Source organism: Dipodomys ordii, unplaced genomic scaffold (assembly GCF_000151885.1).
Source record: "Dipodomys ordii isolate 6190 unplaced genomic scaffold, Dord_2.0 Scaffold123, whole genome shotgun sequence".
NCBI lineage: Eukaryota > Metazoa > Chordata > Mammalia > Rodentia > Heteromyidae > Dipodomys > Dipodomys ordii.
Genome location: NW_012267339.1, coordinates 5,197,667 through 5,215,938, shown reverse-complemented (window position 1 = coordinate 5,215,938; position 18,272 = coordinate 5,197,667). Strand labels below are relative to the sequence as shown.

Below are 18,272 nucleotides of genomic sequence, written 5' to 3'. Positions count from 1 at the left end.
TATATGTATGAGTCAAGCAGAAAAGGTCAGATAAGGTGATGTTAGGGAAATGAACCCTAAGATATGTATTCAAATGTTTTCTTTCTTTCATGCAATTGCTTTTAACACATTTATAAGATTATTTCTTTGTTGCTTTGTATGTCCCTCCCCCACAGTATAACCCCTGCTTTCACTGTATTTGATATTGTTATAATTTGTGGAGGGGAAGGGGAAAAACAAATTGTTTAAATAGGGATACAGGTGGACCCATTGCAACAATAAGATGTACAAGTCTTTATATCGAAAATGAACTTTACAACTTCATTGCGGGGGTGTGCGGTGGTGGAAGGGGGGGCGGGGAGAATTGGGTGGGGAGGGTTGGGTAGGGGGAAAAGATGGGAAGGGATGGGAAGGGAAACAAAGGAGGAGGCTACAATGTTTGATACGAAATGTACTCATTATCTTGCCCATGTAATTGTAACCCCTCTCTACAGTATTTTCACAATAAAAAAAAATAAAGAAACCTATTTAGGAAATTATGGAATATTTAGTGTTTCAGAATTTAAAATGAAGGACCATTAAAAATTAAAAGAATCCTTGAAATTACTTGAGAACCTCCTAATCCTATTTAGAAATATATATCACCACATCACACATAAATAAACACTGCTTATCTAACTTTCATAGATTAGTGAATGCCAACTTAGAAACAAAAATATCTTGGGATAATAACAAATTCTATTTTTTAGTTTCTTACACGCTCTTCCTGTTTCCTTATCTTAGTCAGCTAGAACTTTCCATGTCTATTGCTTGGAAGGGATCAACAAAGAAGTCCAATTTTTTTTTTTTTAGTTATTTGTCCTTTATTTAGAAAGTTCAGCAAAATAACAAAGTATCAGTTTAGAAATAATTTAATCTTGCTATAATTTAACATTAAAAGAATCTACTAAGTTATGATTTTTAACAACAAAATTTATAAAAAATAATTTTACATTTATAAAATTTATATTTCACAATAAATTATTCATTTCCATTGATCCTGAAAAAATGTATTATATAAAAGCAAAAACTCAAGGAGTCCAACTTTTGATATTTGAGTTTCAAATGCTTAAATTTGATTTTTGGTCATAACTTTGGAAAATCAGAAAAGAGAAGAGTGGGGCATTGTTATCACAAACTGGACAAGAAACTTGAACCAGAGAGGGAATATAGTGGGAATGTTTTTCTCCCTCTCTCTACTTCCCCGTGCTGAGTCTGGGGGGAAATCTTGCATTTCCAATACTGTTTTCTGAGTTCCTGGAGTGGGGCTGGCCTGTTGTCCTTGCTTCAGTAGAGTCCACATGTGGCAGGACCTGCCCACTTGCTACACAGTTTGGCTTGATGTCAGAGGGGTGGAGTGGAAATGGCTATGTAAGGGCCATGGCTGGAGGTCTAAGCATAACAGAGTTCAGAGATATGCTTCCCATAAGTCACAGAGGGCTAAGCACACAGGCAGGAGAGGCTGGGTGTGACAGCACACACCGCTGTCTGACTGACACAGTGATGACACCTATGTTATGCTTATGTCTAGGGATGCTGGGATTACTGCATGGACAGTTCCTCTGCTCCTTAGTAGTGTCCTGGTGTTCCTGAGGCTCCTGAGCTTAACTGCAATCCCAGAAGAAGGGAAATGAATATGACCTTTAACTGATTTAGTTTAGGTTTCTCTCACTTGAAAGAATGGGAGCTCACAATAGAAATAGCTTTAGCCATAAAGAAACAAAAATTTATATGAATAAAGATTTATTCACTGCAGAATGTGAACTGAATGTCATATATGCCTCAAAAGGAATGCAGGGCTTTAATTTTACCCTCTTAAAGGGGAAAAAAGAGATCTTTCTCAAGGATTGTCATAAGGACAAAAGAAAGCAAATACATAAAGTATTCAAAATAGTACCTTGTGCTTAGTAGGTGTTGCAAAAATATTAGACCTTATTTTTGCCATTATACTTGTCCTTTTACATTTGGAAGTTTGACAGAAGGTGTGCAATTGATCAAGATGCATTGTACTCTATGGATTTATAACCTCTTTGTACAACTACTTAATGAAGACAATGCACTCAGACTGATATGCTGAATTGAAACCACTTTGTACAACTACCTAAAGAAGATTAAAAACAAGTTTGAAAGTTCATCTAATTATTCATACACTATCTTCTAAAAAGAAAATTAAGAAGATCTTGCTTTTTATTCTCCCAAGTTTTTCTTTTTTCTTTTGCTCAAAGCTAGTATTTCTACCACTTGCATTCAGCTCCACTTCTGGCTTTTTTGTTTTGGTAGTTTATTAGAGATAAGAATCTCATAGATTTTCCTGTCTAGCTTAGCTTTAAACTGCTCTCCTCAGATCTCAGCCTCCTGAGTATCTAGGATTACAGATATTAGCCACCAGCACCCAGCTCTCTCCTGAGAAGTTTTAAGAAGATTTAATGGTAGGCCCCATTGTATTTTGAAGAGATTTGTTTGAAGAAGAAGAAGAAAAAAAACACGTAATAATTAATAGCTGGGCATTGTCTTTCTACCCAAACAGAATACAAAAAGAAGGCTCGGATAAACGTCCCCAAAAGTCTAAATGTTAAAGATGCCCATGGCACTCTTTGGAGGTCATGGAACCTTTAAAAGATGGGGTCTAGTGAAGGTCCTTGGGTCATTGGGAACATTCCTTGAGGGTGGGGAAGTGAGTAGTTCTGCTTGGCCAAGCATTCCTGGTATGATGTATTGTCCTGCCACAGGCACAAAAGCAACAGGTAAACTAAGCATGAATTACATCTCTCAAACTGTAAGGTAAAATAAATCTCTCTCGACAAATAGATTATTTCAGCTACATGTAGTGATGAAAAATTAACCATTGGGAATAAATTCTAACCAAGCCATGACATTAAAAGATACAGATAATCTCTCTGTACTTCCATTTTTCTTGTTTGGAGAATAGATATAATCTAATATATCCAATTTCCAGTGAGGATGGGATGAAAGATGTGCTTAAAGCACCAGTAGTACTGCTTCTGGCACACCAGAACTACTCAGCAAATAGAAAATGCTCGTAATTTCATCATCACAATGCTAATTAGATAAAACTTCTTATTTCAAGAAAGATAAAAAGGAACAGAAGATTGATTTTCAAACAAAATATCCAGTGCACATCAAAGTTTCCAAATATGAATATTACTAGAAGACATCAAAGCATGTAGGAAAAACAAAGCATATAAGGAAAGAGTTTACTACAGTTTAGACTTGGAATGTCCTTGAAGGGCCATGTGGCCCTTCATGAGGTAGGGTCTACTAGGAGGTCTTCACATTGAGGATGTGACCTTGAAGGAGGCTGTAAACTTTTCCTCTTTCTGTTGTCTCTTGTTGAGAGGAAGTTTACCTGTCTAGGAGGAAGAGGTTAGTTTGAGAGGGAACTTCTGTAAACAGCTGTTGGTTAAATCACAGAAGTAATGTTGACAAATTATCTCCTGGAAACAGAGCTTATTTCATGTATAAATGTAGGCAAATTAAATTGTATCAGAGAGTTTCTCTTTTTCTTGAAGTGCTGGGGATGGAGCTGAGGACCTTATGTGCTAAGCAAGCATTGATCACTGAGCTATATTCCCAGCCCTCATCTGAGAATCTGGTACTACTTTCACATAGCATTTTTACTACTGAGTCAGCACTCAGTTTGATAATAATAATTCCAAAATGATAATAATTCTCTGTAGTCAGATTCCTTTCGCAATTTCCCAGAGAGATTCTCCCAACTATCCAAGAGTTCTAGTTGGAAAATGGAAAGGACTCATCTCCTTCTCTGGTTGGTCACAGCTGCACAAGTACGAGTCTGATGACCTAGAAATATATTGTTTTTGTGCTGGTACCAAGACTTGAACTCAGGGCCTTGTGTTCTTGCTTGGCTTTTTCGCTCATGATTGGTGTTCTACCATTTGAGCCACATCTCTAACTTCCAGGTTTTTGGTGGTCAATTGGAAATAAGAGCCTCACATTTATCTGCTCAGGCTAGTTTTGAACTAAGATCCTCTTGAGTAGCTAAGATTATAGGTATGAGCCAATGGCTCTAGTTTATGACCTAAAAATTTTGTTTTGGTTGAGTAGAAGAGAAAAGTGGGTTGGTGACACATGCCAAAAAGCATACAGAAATTATATGGGAATTAAATTAAATGGTATTACTGAGGGAAAAATTTATACTTTTTTAAAATAAGTTTTTTATTGTGAAAATACTGTACAGAGGGGTTATGGTTACATGAGCAAGACAATGAATATATTTCTTTTTTTTATTTTATTTGTGAAGATACTGTACAGAGGGGTTACAATTACATGGGCAGGATAATGCTTACATTTCTTACCAAGCATTGCAGCCTCCTCCTTTTGTTTACCCTTCACATCCCTTCCCAGCCTCCCCCGTCCCCCTGAATATAATTCTTATCAAGCATTGTTGCCTCCTCCTTTGTAAATTTTTATGTTGAAATTTATCAGTAAGAATCAGTTATTAAAGTGGTCTACATAGCTGAGTTCTACATTGCCTAAATAATTTAGAAAGAAATTCTTGTAAATTCAACTGAAAAATTTCTAAGTATATTTCTTTTGGTTGCATTGTGTGGATGAAAAATGTTGAATGGCTTAATATCTTAACATTTTTTGTACTGAATTATTTTATTTTTTTAAATATTTGAATGTTGTGGAGAAATTATTTATGTGTTTTCTGAGAAAACCAGTATGTCAATAAGAGAAACTGTTTAAAGTATTTGTTTAATATAAAAGTAGTGGTTCTTCCTATATATAATTAATTGTAGAATAGCTTAGTACACAAGTTTAATTCAACTAGTAATTTATTTTTTTAAAGTGACACCTGCATGTTTTATTTCCATTCTTCCCCCTTGACTTATTTTTCCATTTTAGTAATCATTATTGGTCACAGCTTAAAAAATATTAGGACAGGGTTGGGAATGTGGCTTAATAGTAGAATGCTTGCCTAGTATGCATGAAGCCCTGGGTCTAATTCCTCAGTATCACATAAATAGAAATAGCCAGAAGTGGTGCTTAAGAGTGGCTTAAGAGAAACTTCTCTGAAGAGGAAAGAAGGATGGCCAATAGACACAAGAAGAAATGCTCAACCTCTCTAGCCATAAAAGAAATGCAAATCAAAACAACATTGAGATACCACCTCATCCCAGTTAGAATAGCTAAAATCAAGAACTCTAATAACAACAGATGCTGGAGAGGATGTGGACAGAAGGGAACCTTACTGCATTGTTGATGGGAGTGTAAACTTGTACAACCACTCTGGAAAGTAGCATGGAGATTCCCCAAAAGACTCTACATAGAGCTCCCCTATTTGCCAGCAATCCCACTTTTGAGCATTTACCCAAATGTTCACAAACAAGACCACACTAAAGTTACCAGCACGACTATGTTTAATGCAGCCTTATTTACCATAGCTAAGATCTGGAACCAACACAGATGCCCCTCAGTAGATGAATGGATCAAGAAAATGTGGTATATATACACAATGGAATTCTATGCCTCCATCAGAAAGAATGACATTGCCCCATTTGTTAGGAAATGGAAAGGCTTGGAAAAAATTATATGAAGTGAAGTAAGCCAGGCCCAAAGAAACATAGGTCCCATGGTTTCCCTTATTTGCAATAACTAGTATATGTCTGAGTCAAGCAGAAAAGGTCAGATAAGTTGATGTTAAGGAAATGAACCCTAAGATATGTATTCAAATGTTTTTTTTCTTTCATGCGATTGTTTCTAACACAATTATAAGATTATTCCTTTGTTGTTTTGTATGTCCCTCCCCCACAGTATAACCCCTGCTCTCACTGTATTTGATGTTATTATAATTCGTGGAGGGGAAGGGAAAAAACAAATTGTTTAAATAGGGATACAGGTGGTCCCATTGCACCAATGAGATGTACGAGTTGTTATGTCGAAAACGAACTTTACAACTTTGGGCTGGGGGAGGAGGGTTGGGTGGGGGGTAGTGGGGGGAGGATGGGATGGGAAGGGGAAACAAAGGAGGAGGCTACAATGCTTGATGAGAAATGTACTCATTGTCTTGCCCCCTCTGTACAGTATTTTCACAATTAAAAAAAAAAGAGTGGCTTAAGTGGTAGAGTACTAGCCTTGAGCAAAAGAAGCTCAGGGACAGTGCCCATGATCTGAGTTCAAGCCCTAGGATTGGCAAAAAAAAAAAAAAAGAAATTAGAACAGTTTTCACAGTCATCTTTTACCTCCAAAAGTTTCATCAATTAAGGAAGGATTTCCCTCTCCAGAAAAAAAGACATTTTGTTTGACAAAATACTATCACTTTACAAGTTGATGCCTTTTCTTGTATATGTAGTTAACTACACATTAAACTACATAAATATATGTAAATGTAATTTGATTCTTCAAATATGCATGAAATCCCCATGTTCTGCAAAGACCAACTTTCCAACTTAATTTAATTAGCATTAACCAGAATTTAAATGTGGATGACTGAAAAATGGGCAGCTTTGGGTACATAAATTATCCAGATGCTATAAAATAAAGACATAAAATCCACAGCTGCTAAAAGAAATTAAAGCAATGACAGCAAGCAGAAATAGATTTTATTACCTCTAAGATTTTTATCCCTTGGACTCTAAAGATGGTCATGAAATCTTGCCCTATTTTCTAGAGTGTTGCAAGTTGTATTTTCTTGGACATGGACAGCAATAATGGGCCACCTGGAATTTTCTAAGGGATGGTGGTTCTGAGGTTTGAACTTGGGGCTTTTAGCTAGGTTTTCTACCACTCAAACCACTTTTGTTTCAGTTTATTTTTCAGACAGAGTCATACACTTTTACCTAGGGCTAGCTAGCATCAGATAGGCACCCTAACTGTGCTTCTACATAGCTAGGGTGACCAATCTATACCGCCATGTCTGGTTTTTTGAAAAAAGGTATTAAGGCAGTTTCTTTGTCCTTTTTTCCCCTTCCTTCCTTCCTTCCTTCCTTCCTTCCTTCCTTCCTTCCTTCCTTCCTTTCTTCCTTCCTTTCTTTCTTTCTTCCTTCCTTCCTTCCTTTCTTTCGTTTCTTTCTTTCTTTCTTTCTTTCCTTCTTTCTTTCTTTCGGAGTTGGCCTCCAGTTATGATCTTACCTTTGTTTCTTGCTAGGATTACAGGTTTGAGCAACCATGCCCATAAACACTGTTAAAATTGTTTCTATGTCTTGATGGTTGCCACTACTCATATGTGAATTTTGGGGAAGGACAGAAATTCAGTACATCATGTGCTTCTTCTGCTAAATATCTTAAATATAGTATCTCATTCACAACTTATAGATGTAGATATCTCCCTTTATAAGCAGGATTTAAATTCAAATTTCCAATTCTGAGTCTGCTCTCTCAACTCAAATGCACACTGCCTCCATCTGAATTGGAGGAGTCAATTGGACTGGGGAGTCCTGACTTTGTTTTACTTTTGTTATCCTTTCTCTCTCTCTCTCTTCCTCTCTCTCCCTCTCTTTCCTTCTCCCTCCCTCCCTCCCCCCTCTCTAATTATACTGAGGCTTACACTCAGGGCCTTGCACTTTCCCTTGGTTCCATTGACCCCAGGTCCACTTCTGGCTTCTGGTTTCTTTTTCTTCTTGTTTTTAAAATTTTTTCTGGTTACTTGGAGATAAGACTCATGGACTTTTTTGGTGGGCTGGCTTTGATCCACAATCCTTAGTCTCAGCTTCTAGGGTAGCTAAGATTATAGCTGTGAGCCACAAGCACCCAGCTTTACCTGGTTTCTTTATACTTAACATGAAAGAAATGGTTTTTCAGTTATTTTCTATGGAGATCATGAGTCTCATGGTGAATTTATTGCAGCTAGCAGATTCTCCCTTTCCTGCTTCTTGCAGGAAGATGTGGATGAGAGCTCTGGCTCCATTGGGGACTATATCTAAATAGCCACCAGATGGAGAGGGATGTAGCAGTGTGCAAAACACCATTTTACTTTAATTTTTAAAAAACAGGGTAATATCCAGTTATTTTAGCAAGACACTATTTTTTTTTAAAGAAAGGTGTAGCCCTCCAATTCAAAAGTTATTATAGCTCTGGTTAGACACTATGGTTATGCTTGGGTTATACTGCCAAAATGAAAGGCACCAAAAATGTAATCAAGCCAAGTTATAAAATATGTATATGGGAAGGGAAAAAACAAATCGTTTAAATAGGGATACAGGTGGACCCATTGCAACAATGAGACGTACAAGTCGTTATGTCGAAAACGAACTTTACAACTTTGGTGGGGGGGGAGGAGGGTTGGGTGGGTGGGTTGGGGGAGGATGGGATGGGAAGGGGAAATAAAGAGGAGGCTACAATGCTCGATAAGAAATGAATACATTATCTTGCCCATGTAATTGTAACCCCTCTGTACAGTATTTTCACAATAAAAAAATGTAGATGTTTTGGGCTGAGGATGGAGATAAATGGTTGTGTGCCAGCCTATAGCATGTACTATGTCTGGGTTTCATCTTCAACATTTGAAAAAAAAAAGTAAAAGTTTGTTATTATTGTTAGTGCTAGTACATTAAAGTTTCAGGCAAGAGGTAAAGGGTGTAGCCCAATGTTTCAATAAGACATTTAAATGCAAATTAAAGTAATTTTACAAAAAGGGATTAAAATGACTGTCCCCTTTGTAAAAATTTGGGAAGTTGTGAGGAGTGGCTGGCATCCCAGACAAAAGTTTAAAAGATAAAATTGTCCTAAAGGTTTATTTCCAAGTAAAAAAGATAAATTAGGATTATTCCAGTTTGCCCTTAAATTTTTTTTGTAACAATTTCCAGGAGGCCCACAATAAAAGACAGGACAAGTCTGTCAAATGTAACTTAATAAGTTCCACGTAAGACCATGTTTATAAAACTACTTCCAATGATCATCTTTGTTGCTCTTAATTGGAGTAGAAGTGGCCATTTGTAAAAACTCATTGATCTGGGAACTGCAGTTCAAAGCCAGCTTGGGTAGACAAAAGTCCCTGTGAGATTGTCATCTCTAATCTGCCATCAGAGTGCTCAAAAGCCCAATTGCTTGGGAGCTCAAAGTGACCAATTGCTAGCCCTGAGCTGGAGAGCTGAGGGACAGCACTCAAACCCTGAGTTCAAGTCCAGTGACTAACCAATGAAAATGCCAAATGCATTTATCCCAACATAAAAAAGGCACCCCGGGGACCCAAAAATGTTAAAACATCCAGAGGAAATTACAAGCAATTGCTTGGATGACAAAAATGGTATCAGACCCTGAGTTACTTGAGCTTGGCCCTCCAAAAAATTGATCGAAGCAGGTCATGGAAAGATGGTTTGTAAACATGCCTAACGCCCATGTTGGTCTAACTGGGTAAAACTTGCCAGTCATCTGTGAAAGCAGTAAAAGCTAAGGTTGCAAAATGTAAACCCCAAACCCTCTGTATCTGCTCAAAGTCCTAATTGGCAATAACTTTTGAGCTAGTTAAATTCATCTGTTAAAAACTTGTAGAGCTGAGATTATGTCCCTGTTGACATCTGTCTAAAGGCCTACACAGGTAGTCATTGTTGGGGGCACTAGAAATCAGGTTCCTCTGCCAGTCCCCTATCCCCCCCTGCCCCCTGCAAATGCTTTTACAAACCAAGATGCTAAACCAGCTATGCTGCTGTAGCCCAAGAAAAGGCCTGTACATTTGTTAAAGGTTAAATGTTGTAGATAAGCCACTTTAAACAGGCTGTCCAGAGGCAGTGGGCAGTACTTAGAGTGCCAATCAGTCACAGGTTTAAAGCATCTACTGGGTTTTCTTAAAAAAAAAAAAAAAACTCTGACAAGTAATTGTTAGTCAATTGTTTACAAGTTATAGGTAACCTCTATCTCATTGATCTTCTTGTTGCTTTAATTGGAAATAAAAGGGCTTTTGTAACAAAAACTTTTGCCACAGTTCAAAGCCATCCCAGGAACAAAAATCCATCTAAACCTCCATCTCCCAGCTAATCAGCACAGAGCCAGGTTGGAGGCATGGCTCCAGACTCACCTCTAAGTATCCAGCCAAAGGTTGAAAGTGGCATTGTGACTCAGTGGTAGAGCACTAGCCTGGAGCAGATGTGCCCAGGGACAGTGCACAGGCCTTTAGTCCAAACTGTAAATGCCAAAAGACACCTGCCAGGACAAAGTCAGTCCTGACAATGGAAAATCATGGAGAGGAGTAAGAGGAGATGACATTCTAAATGGAGTCACTTTATTCTGGCCCTTTCAAAATTAATCAGGGCTGGGAGATCAAGAGAAATAGCTGCTTGTCCTCCTAATGCCCATACCTGTCTACCTTCTAACTGTACAGAAAATTAAGTCCTGCCTTTGTTACCTGCTATTTGTGTTTACAGTAGCTTCTGACTGGTACTCCTAACCAGTCCATATGCTCCCTCTACCCAGTTACCCAAAAGACCCTAGACAACCCCTTTCTGCCTTATTGCCCCAAGTCTAGTTATTTCGCCTTCCCTGTAATGGGCTACAACTGGGATTTTTACTCCAAATGAAACATTTCTGGCCAATGTGTGTTCTCCTATGTCATTCATGTTAACTGACCTTGTAACCTTGTCAGCTTTTTGCTTGATCTTTGCAAGGTCTCTTTCAACAGGATAACATCTCCTGCCCAGGATACCACTTGGAAACAAGTCAAGGCCATCCTGTTCCTTCAGGCAACCAGAGACATCACTTACACTGCCCTGCCTTGCCCAGAGCAGCCCCGGACCCTAAAGACCCCAGCTCCAAGGATTCCTTGATGCCCCCAGTCCAGCAGGAAGTAGCCAAACACAAGACACCATTGGCTCTGGTACCTTTAAATATTTCTGCTACCCCCTCCTCAGGTTACTGTGATCCTAAAGCAGAAAAGTCTTACCCCTCTCCTCCAGGATGCCGGGAGTCAGGTATCATGCTATGTCTCTAATCTGAGACAAAAAAAAAGGCAATTTCAGGTCTTTGACAGCCCCTTCTGGAAATCAATCCCTCCATGGCATATTCCTCTCTTGGGAATTTTCGCCTTTTATTAATTGTGTCTTACATTTTAGATAACTATTGCCATGGAAAAAGGAGGACCTTTACCAACCAAACTGTCAAACAGATGCTTCATGGACGGTACCCGGCTGAGCAACAATCAGAGACCCATGACTACTTCGCCCCTTGACAGCAAGAAGTAGCTCCAGAATAAATGACCTCTGCCTACCCCCTTGGCCTGGTACCCCCTATTCTTATTAAACAACAGAGTGGGGAATGTTAGTATTATGCTCACCTTTGGTCCTCAGCTCCACCCACACCTGAGCCCCATCCCATTCCTGGAGTTCCCTCCATACAACTCACCCTTCCCTCTGTCTGTCCAGACCCACCTGAACTCCCATCTACCTCACTTCCTATGGCTCAGACCCTCCTGCTACCTGGATGGGGATGGAGGCCATGTGCTCCCTCTTGGGGGAAATATGACTCCTCTAATGAACCTTATAATAATCTTTTCTCCTGTGCCTGTCTACCTCTGCATGGTCCCCTGGGATGGAAGTGTGGGATCCTCCTCTTTCAATTATTCAGTGAAAGAAAGTACAGCTTGCTATGAAGAGACTTTTAGCACATGAGTTAAAAAGTATATATACATGTACACACACAACACACGTGTGTGTGTTTGATCCTTCACAATGACTGATTATTACACTGGGACTCATCCATAGTACAGAAATGATTAAAAGTGCTGCTCTGAACTATTTTGGGAATGTATTTTACATATCCCTTGTAAAAGTTATATTTACCCTATGTGCAAGTATTATGGTATTAACAGGTGACAAACCAAGTCAAGTTTGCTTACACTGGTTGGGGATTTTCAAGCCTGTCCTCTGTCCTCTTTTACTTTGAATAAAAGTTTAGTTCCTATGTAGAATGAAAATAAGAATGTCTACTCATTTTAGACTGATCTAGAAATTTCCTTGATTCTGCTACAGTGCAACTTAATTTAGTGACATGATTAAAGTAAGATGTCAAAATGTAAAAAAAAAAAGAATCAGTTCTTGGAAGGCACCGAAGCCCTTGAAGGAGAGAAGGCAGTTAGAACTCTTTAGGGTACATTATTTAGGCAGCAATTTGAGTATGTTAGGTGTATTTCTGCCATTCCACAACAGTACAAGTGAGAAAGAAGTTACAATAAGAAGTTATTTTACAACATTGACCAAAACTTATTTTTCTATGTGCTAGTTCCAGGAAACTCAAGTTCCTCTATAAATGTATATTTTGGGCAGCACTGGAGTTTGAATCTCTGGCTTTGTGCTCGCTCAGCCACTACCCCCAGATCTTTTCAGTTATTTGGATTTTTGTTGTTGTTGTTCTTCTTCTTTTTCTTCTCCTTCTGCTTCTGCTTCTTTTCCTTCTTATTTTTCTGATACAGTTTTGCACCTTTTTCTTTTTAAAGTTCCAGGAGTTATTTTATTATTAAACTTTTAATACTACTGAGCCTTGGAAGACAATTTGTTCAAAATTTAAAAACTTAGCTATTGGAATCTGATACAATACTCAATTTATCTTTTAGTTATAATATAAAAAAGAGATTTGAGAAATCTGGCCTATTGAGTTATCTACTGACCATCAAATGATAATATAATAAATTTTTTTTTGTACCTTTGCTTGGGCTAGCATTGGACCAAGATCATGGGTGTGTCACCTTGTTCTTTGAAATAGACATCATTTTTTTTTCCAGTTGGCCTTGAATGGAAATCCTTCTTATCTCTGCCTTACAAATAACTGGGACTCTTGCTGCTCTTTTCTAGCTCTCCCTGCTCTCTCTGCTCTCTGCTCTCTCTCTACTCTCTCTTTGCATGCTCTCTCTCTCTCTCCCCTCTCCCCTCTCTCTGCTGCTCTTTCCTCTCTTTCCCAGCCCCGTGGAGTGCCAACCTTGCCTGGTCCCAGCAGGTCTACTGAATAAACCTACCCCTTACCTGAAAAAAACAAAAATATCCAAATAACTGGGATTTCAGGTGTGAGTGGTCACACTTGGCCTTAAAGTTTCAAAAATATGGACAAAATTCTAACTGAAAGCCATTTCCCCAGGTATTCTCCTTGACCAGCAGCCATGCTTATAAGCTCCAGTTTGTATATCTTAGTGTTGTCCCAGGTTTACCGTAGGGCCATCTAGTTTCAGAGATGGATATTCTCTCTAGGACACAGCTGAACAGGCTTAGATGGATACTAGTCCTTCCAGAGATAATGGCTTTCACACTGCTGCATCTAAAGCCAAGGAGCTAAGTGCAAGATTTCTTTCATCCGTATCTATAATGCTTTTCAATTTAAGCTTTTTTTCCCTCACTTCTTTTTTTGCCAAGAGCCACCTGCCCCTCTCGCAGGCTGTGACCTGGCTGCCACTCACCGCAGTTGTCTTCATCAGCCTGGTTCCCACAGTCATCCACACCATTGCAGTGAAGCAGCTGGGGCAAGCATTTGGTGATGTTCCCGCAGGGAAAGGAGCCCAGGGGGCACCGGATACCTTGCTCACTTGCTTGGGTGACTAGGGGTAAAGAAAAGAGAGGTGACATTGGAAGAAGGTTAATACCAAGATTGTTAAGAGTAAAATGATTGTCCCTGGCATTTTCTAAACATTTGGGTTTCTTAGCTGCTTTGTGTAGCCTTCCCCACAGCAGCCTTCCCTGGCTCAGATCCTGACACCAGTGGATTCCAAGAGCCTTTTCCTTAATATGATGCTGGTTTTGGCCTCTCTTTCCCCTTGGACATGATGTTGTCTTCGGAAACATCTGCCGATCCATCTGTCTGTCTTTCTTTTGGTAGTAATAATGAACTCAGCTTTGTGCTTGTTAGGAAGGTGCTTCAGCACTTGAACCAGCCCAGTTCTTTTGGTCTCTAGTTCTTTTTGCTTTTATTTTTAAAGAGAATCTTGCCTTTTGGCCAGCTTGTCTGGATTTCAACCTTCCTATTCATGTCTTTCTTATAGCAGTTACTTGGGATGGCTGGTTTATACCACAATGCCTAACTTTTTATTTGAGGTTGAGTTTTTCAAACTTCCAATCATTCTCTCCAGAATAAGTGGGATTACAGATGTGAACTACTTATGCCTGACTACAATCCCTCTCTTTTAAATAAAATGTGTTTACTACCTTGAGTTTTGGTTTTCTCAGAATGTTACCAAGTTGCGTCATATAGCATGTGATCATTTTTGATTGGCTTCTCTTAACAATATATATCTGTCCTCTCACCCAGTGAACGACGTCTTGGTTGCTTCCAAGTTTTGGCAAATCTGAATAAAGTTGCTCTAGATATCAGTGTGTGGATTTTTGTGTTGATATAAGTTAATCATATCATTTCCAAATGTCAGATTTATATAATTTCAAAGGTTATTGAACATTCCAAGTACAATTACATAGTTTTTTTTTTTTTTACCAAGTTTGGATAATTTTAGAATTTTCTAAAATGCTTACAATTATGAACAATAAAAATAGAATTGTGATTGCCATCTGCAATCAGCACTTGTGAGGCTGAGGTCTGGATAGCTTTGAACTGCAATCCTCAGACCTTAGCTTTCTGACTAGATAGTTTTACAGGCAGCCATGGGAGCCCAGAGATCATTGGTAATTAGCAAAAATTTTGGAGATAACTAATTTGAAAACATATAATCCCTTTCCTTATCAAAAGTTTAATTTATGCATCTATTTATTTCTCAGAGGCATTGGTTATTTCCTATTTTACTCAATGCCCTATAACTACTATTTTTAATATTTATTTTTTGATGCTCCAATTGTGTCAGATTTTACCAATAGAAACCACTACAGCCTGGCTCTGGTGTCTTTTGAAATCTACACACTGGTCTTTGAGTATGACCTTGCTCTCTGGCACTAAAAGACATTTCAGCATCATTTGTTTCTTTCCCCAACCCCAGGACAGCCTAGCTCATCTCAGATCTCTGCTTTCTCTGAGGGTAAGATGCTACTCTCAGGCTCATTTACCTGTGAGTTCCAGGTAAATAACACAAGATTCTGTTTTAAAACAACAAAACCAAACCGAACACCCCCCCCTTCCCCTCAAATCAATGATAAAACAAAAAAAATAAGAAAAAACTAAAACAATGAAAAAACCTCACAATAGTTTGGATAGTCATTAAAGCTCATTATATCAAAATGTGTTTGTGACCTATCAAAAATGAGAATAAAATAGACTGTTTGCTTTGTATGATACAGTAGAAACTTCAATTAAAAGGAAAGTTACATTTTCACAGAGGAGCAATTATCTTTGATTTATCATAGTTATTTCAGAGTATATATTTTTCTTTTCTAAATCACCTTTAAGAAGTTATACAAATGGTTTTCAATTCAACATAACAATTTATGATTACAATGGTACATCTTGATCTATGAGTACTTTCTTTTCTTTTTTTCTGGGAGGGGGAAGGAGTTGCTGGGGGCAAACCAGAGCTTTGTGCATTGTAAGGCAAGTACTTCACCCAGTCTCAATATTGGATAAAGGAAACTGTGCAGCCTACAGGATGAGCTGGGTTGTAAATAGTATTTTCACTTGTAGGAGTATTTTAAGATGTATTTTCCCCAACCAATTGATTAAAACAAAGTTCAAATCAAAGATTGCAGGCCATCAAATATCACACATTCTAGAGATCTCAAGTATACATAGAAATAAAATGTAATTTCTTTTTTCTTTTGTGTTTTTTCCCCCCTCTGGTTTATCCTCTATTTTCACTACATTCAATTTTGGTATCCTGGGTATTGTATATATGTTTATATGTTTATCTGAATTAGGGAAAGGAAGGGAACAAGAAAATGGTGATAAAGGACAAAAGGTGAACCAATGCAATAGTAATACTCACAAGACAATATATTGGAAATGAACTGTAGAACTTGGGGTGGGTGGAGGGTGGGTTGGGAGGGAAAGTGGGAAAATAATGAGGAAGGGTGTAACAAGTTCAACAGGAAATGTACTCACTACCTTACATATGTAACTGTAACTCTTCTGTACATCACCTTGACAATAAAATTAAAATTTAAAAACATTAAAAAAGAGAAACTTAAAAAAATCCATGTTGAGACAGAGTGTGTGTATCTTTATTAATCTTTAAAGAATGAACTTTAAAAGTCAATGTTATCAGGAATTTTTTGGGACCAATTGTCAGTCCCCAGAGACAGATAATGTTGAAAGTTTTAAGCTAGGTGCATGCGGCTAACTCTTGTAATCCTAGCTACTCAAGAGGTTTCGATCTGAGGATCATGGTTCAAAGCCAGCCAGGGCAGGAAAGTCTGTGTGACTCTTATCTCCAATAAATGACTCAGAAAAGCCAGAAGTGGTGCTGTGCCTCAGTGGTAGAGTGCTTACCTTGAGTTAAAGAAGCTCAGAGATAGTGAGTGCCCAGGCCCAGAATTTAAAAAATACCCCCCCCAATTTTTTTTGACTAGACACACCTAGATTTATATTCATGCTACTGTTTTGAAAATTCTTTTCAAAGTAGTTAACTTTTATGAATCTTATATTTTTATGACCTGTGTTTGTGGTTCTAGAGATGCTTGGCATGAACTCTATTCTCAGCTGGTATCCTATTTTTAACCTTGTGTTAGTGACAGATACAGCTTTTAAATGGCTGTGTCATAAGATTAGTCCCATGTTTTCATGACATGACGATCCAACAAATATATTAGAAATCTTAATATTTTAAGTAACATTAAAATTTAATTTACAATGTTTGAGATGATCTCTTTGTGCAGAGAATCTGCACAAAGGCCATCTTGTCTCCTACACAGTGTGACAGTAAGCTGTTGACTGATGTTCTATCACCCCTAAGTGCTTTGTATGGCATTCTCCTACAGCCATGTGACAACCATTAATATCAGGAGATTAGCAGTGATTTTGTTTTTAGTCTATTCAAGTTGGCAGATTGGCCCCGAAATGTCCTTTACAGTGAAAGCAGCTAGTGTGGGGTCAACCTTTGTAATTAATTGTTTCATGACTTTAGTCTCATCTGGAGCCACTTCTCAGAATGTCATTTTTTTTTTTTATAACTTTGACACTGGGAGATTGCAGGTCAATGACTTTGCAGAATGTTCTGGACTTTGGGTTATCTGGACTTTAGTGTTCACTAAGTTCAGGCGATGTCCCTCTGGCAGGAACTTCACAGAGTAAGACTCATTTTAGTTTATCAGGTGGTTTGTTCCATTAGTGACAATAACCATTGCAGTCACTTGACTGAAATGTCCCCCAAACTTCTCAATTATTGATAATTAATTTTTGTTTTCTGGGTGCTAGTACTGGAGCGTGAACTCAGGGCCTTGTGCTCCCACTTTGCTTTTTCACTCCAAGTTGGTACACTACCATTTGAGCCACACCTCTACTTTTGGCTTTTTGCTGGTTAATTGGAGATAAATGAATCACAGAATTTTTTTGGGGGGGAGTCTGCATAGCTTTGAACTGAAATTCTCAGACCTTAGCTTTCTGACTAGATAGTTTTACAGACAGCCATGGGATCCCAGAGCTCATTGGTAATTAGCAAAATTTTTGGAGATCACTAATTTGAAACTATATAATCTCTTTCCTTAACAAAATTTCAATTTATGCATCTATTTATGTCTCTCAGAGGCATTGGTTATTTCCTATTTTACTCAATGCCCTATAATCTATTATTATGACTACTATTTTTAATATTTATTTTTTGATGCTCCAATTGTGTCAGATTTTACCAATAGAAGCCACTACAGCTTGGCTCTGGTGTCTTTTTGAAATCTACCCACTGGTCTTTGAGTATGACCTTGCTTTCTGGCACTAAAAGACATTTCAGCATCATTTGTTTCTTTCCCCAACCCCAGGACAGCTTAGCTCTTCTTAGATCTCTGCTTTCTCTGAGAGTAAGATGCTAGGAAAAAGCTAAGATGTGGAATTCAGCTGTGCTCATTAATAGAAGGGTATCACTGCCAGCAGTGGACAGGCTCAGTGGACAGGCTCAGTGGACAGCATGGGAATGAAAATTACATTTATTTGTACTTGCACACACCTATCTATTTTCAGTATCTACCTAGATCTGAGAGCCATGAATTTACCTTCACTTCTTAAGCAACACTGTAAGGTTCTATTTATTTTTTTGTTTTTGGACAGTGAGGAGCATGCCTTTTGTTATCCTTTATTCTGCATGCATGCTCTTTTTCTTTTTCTTTTTTTTTTTTGTCGGTTGTGGGGCCTGAACTCTGGGCCTAGACTCTGTCCCTCAGCTCTTCAGCTCAAGGCTAGTGCTCTACCACTTGAGCCACTTCCAGCTTTTTCTG

At 38.3% G+C, this 18,272-nt stretch overlaps 1 protein-coding gene across 3 annotated transcripts in view; it reads right to left on the bottom strand.

Moving 5' to 3' along the window:
• The window catches only part of Rxfp1 (relaxin/insulin-like family peptide receptor 1), a 130,005-nt gene that overhangs the window by 66,728 nt on the left and 45,005 nt on the right, over window positions 1–18,272 (bottom strand). For all 3 annotated transcript variants that reach the window (XM_013029821.1, XM_013029822.1, XM_013029820.1), the window contains exon 4: window positions 13,376–13,500. In XM_013029821.1, coding sequence (XP_012885275.1) covers window positions 13,376–13,500 — 125 coding nt within the window. The remainder of the gene's footprint in view (window positions 1–13,375; window positions 13,501–18,272) is intronic.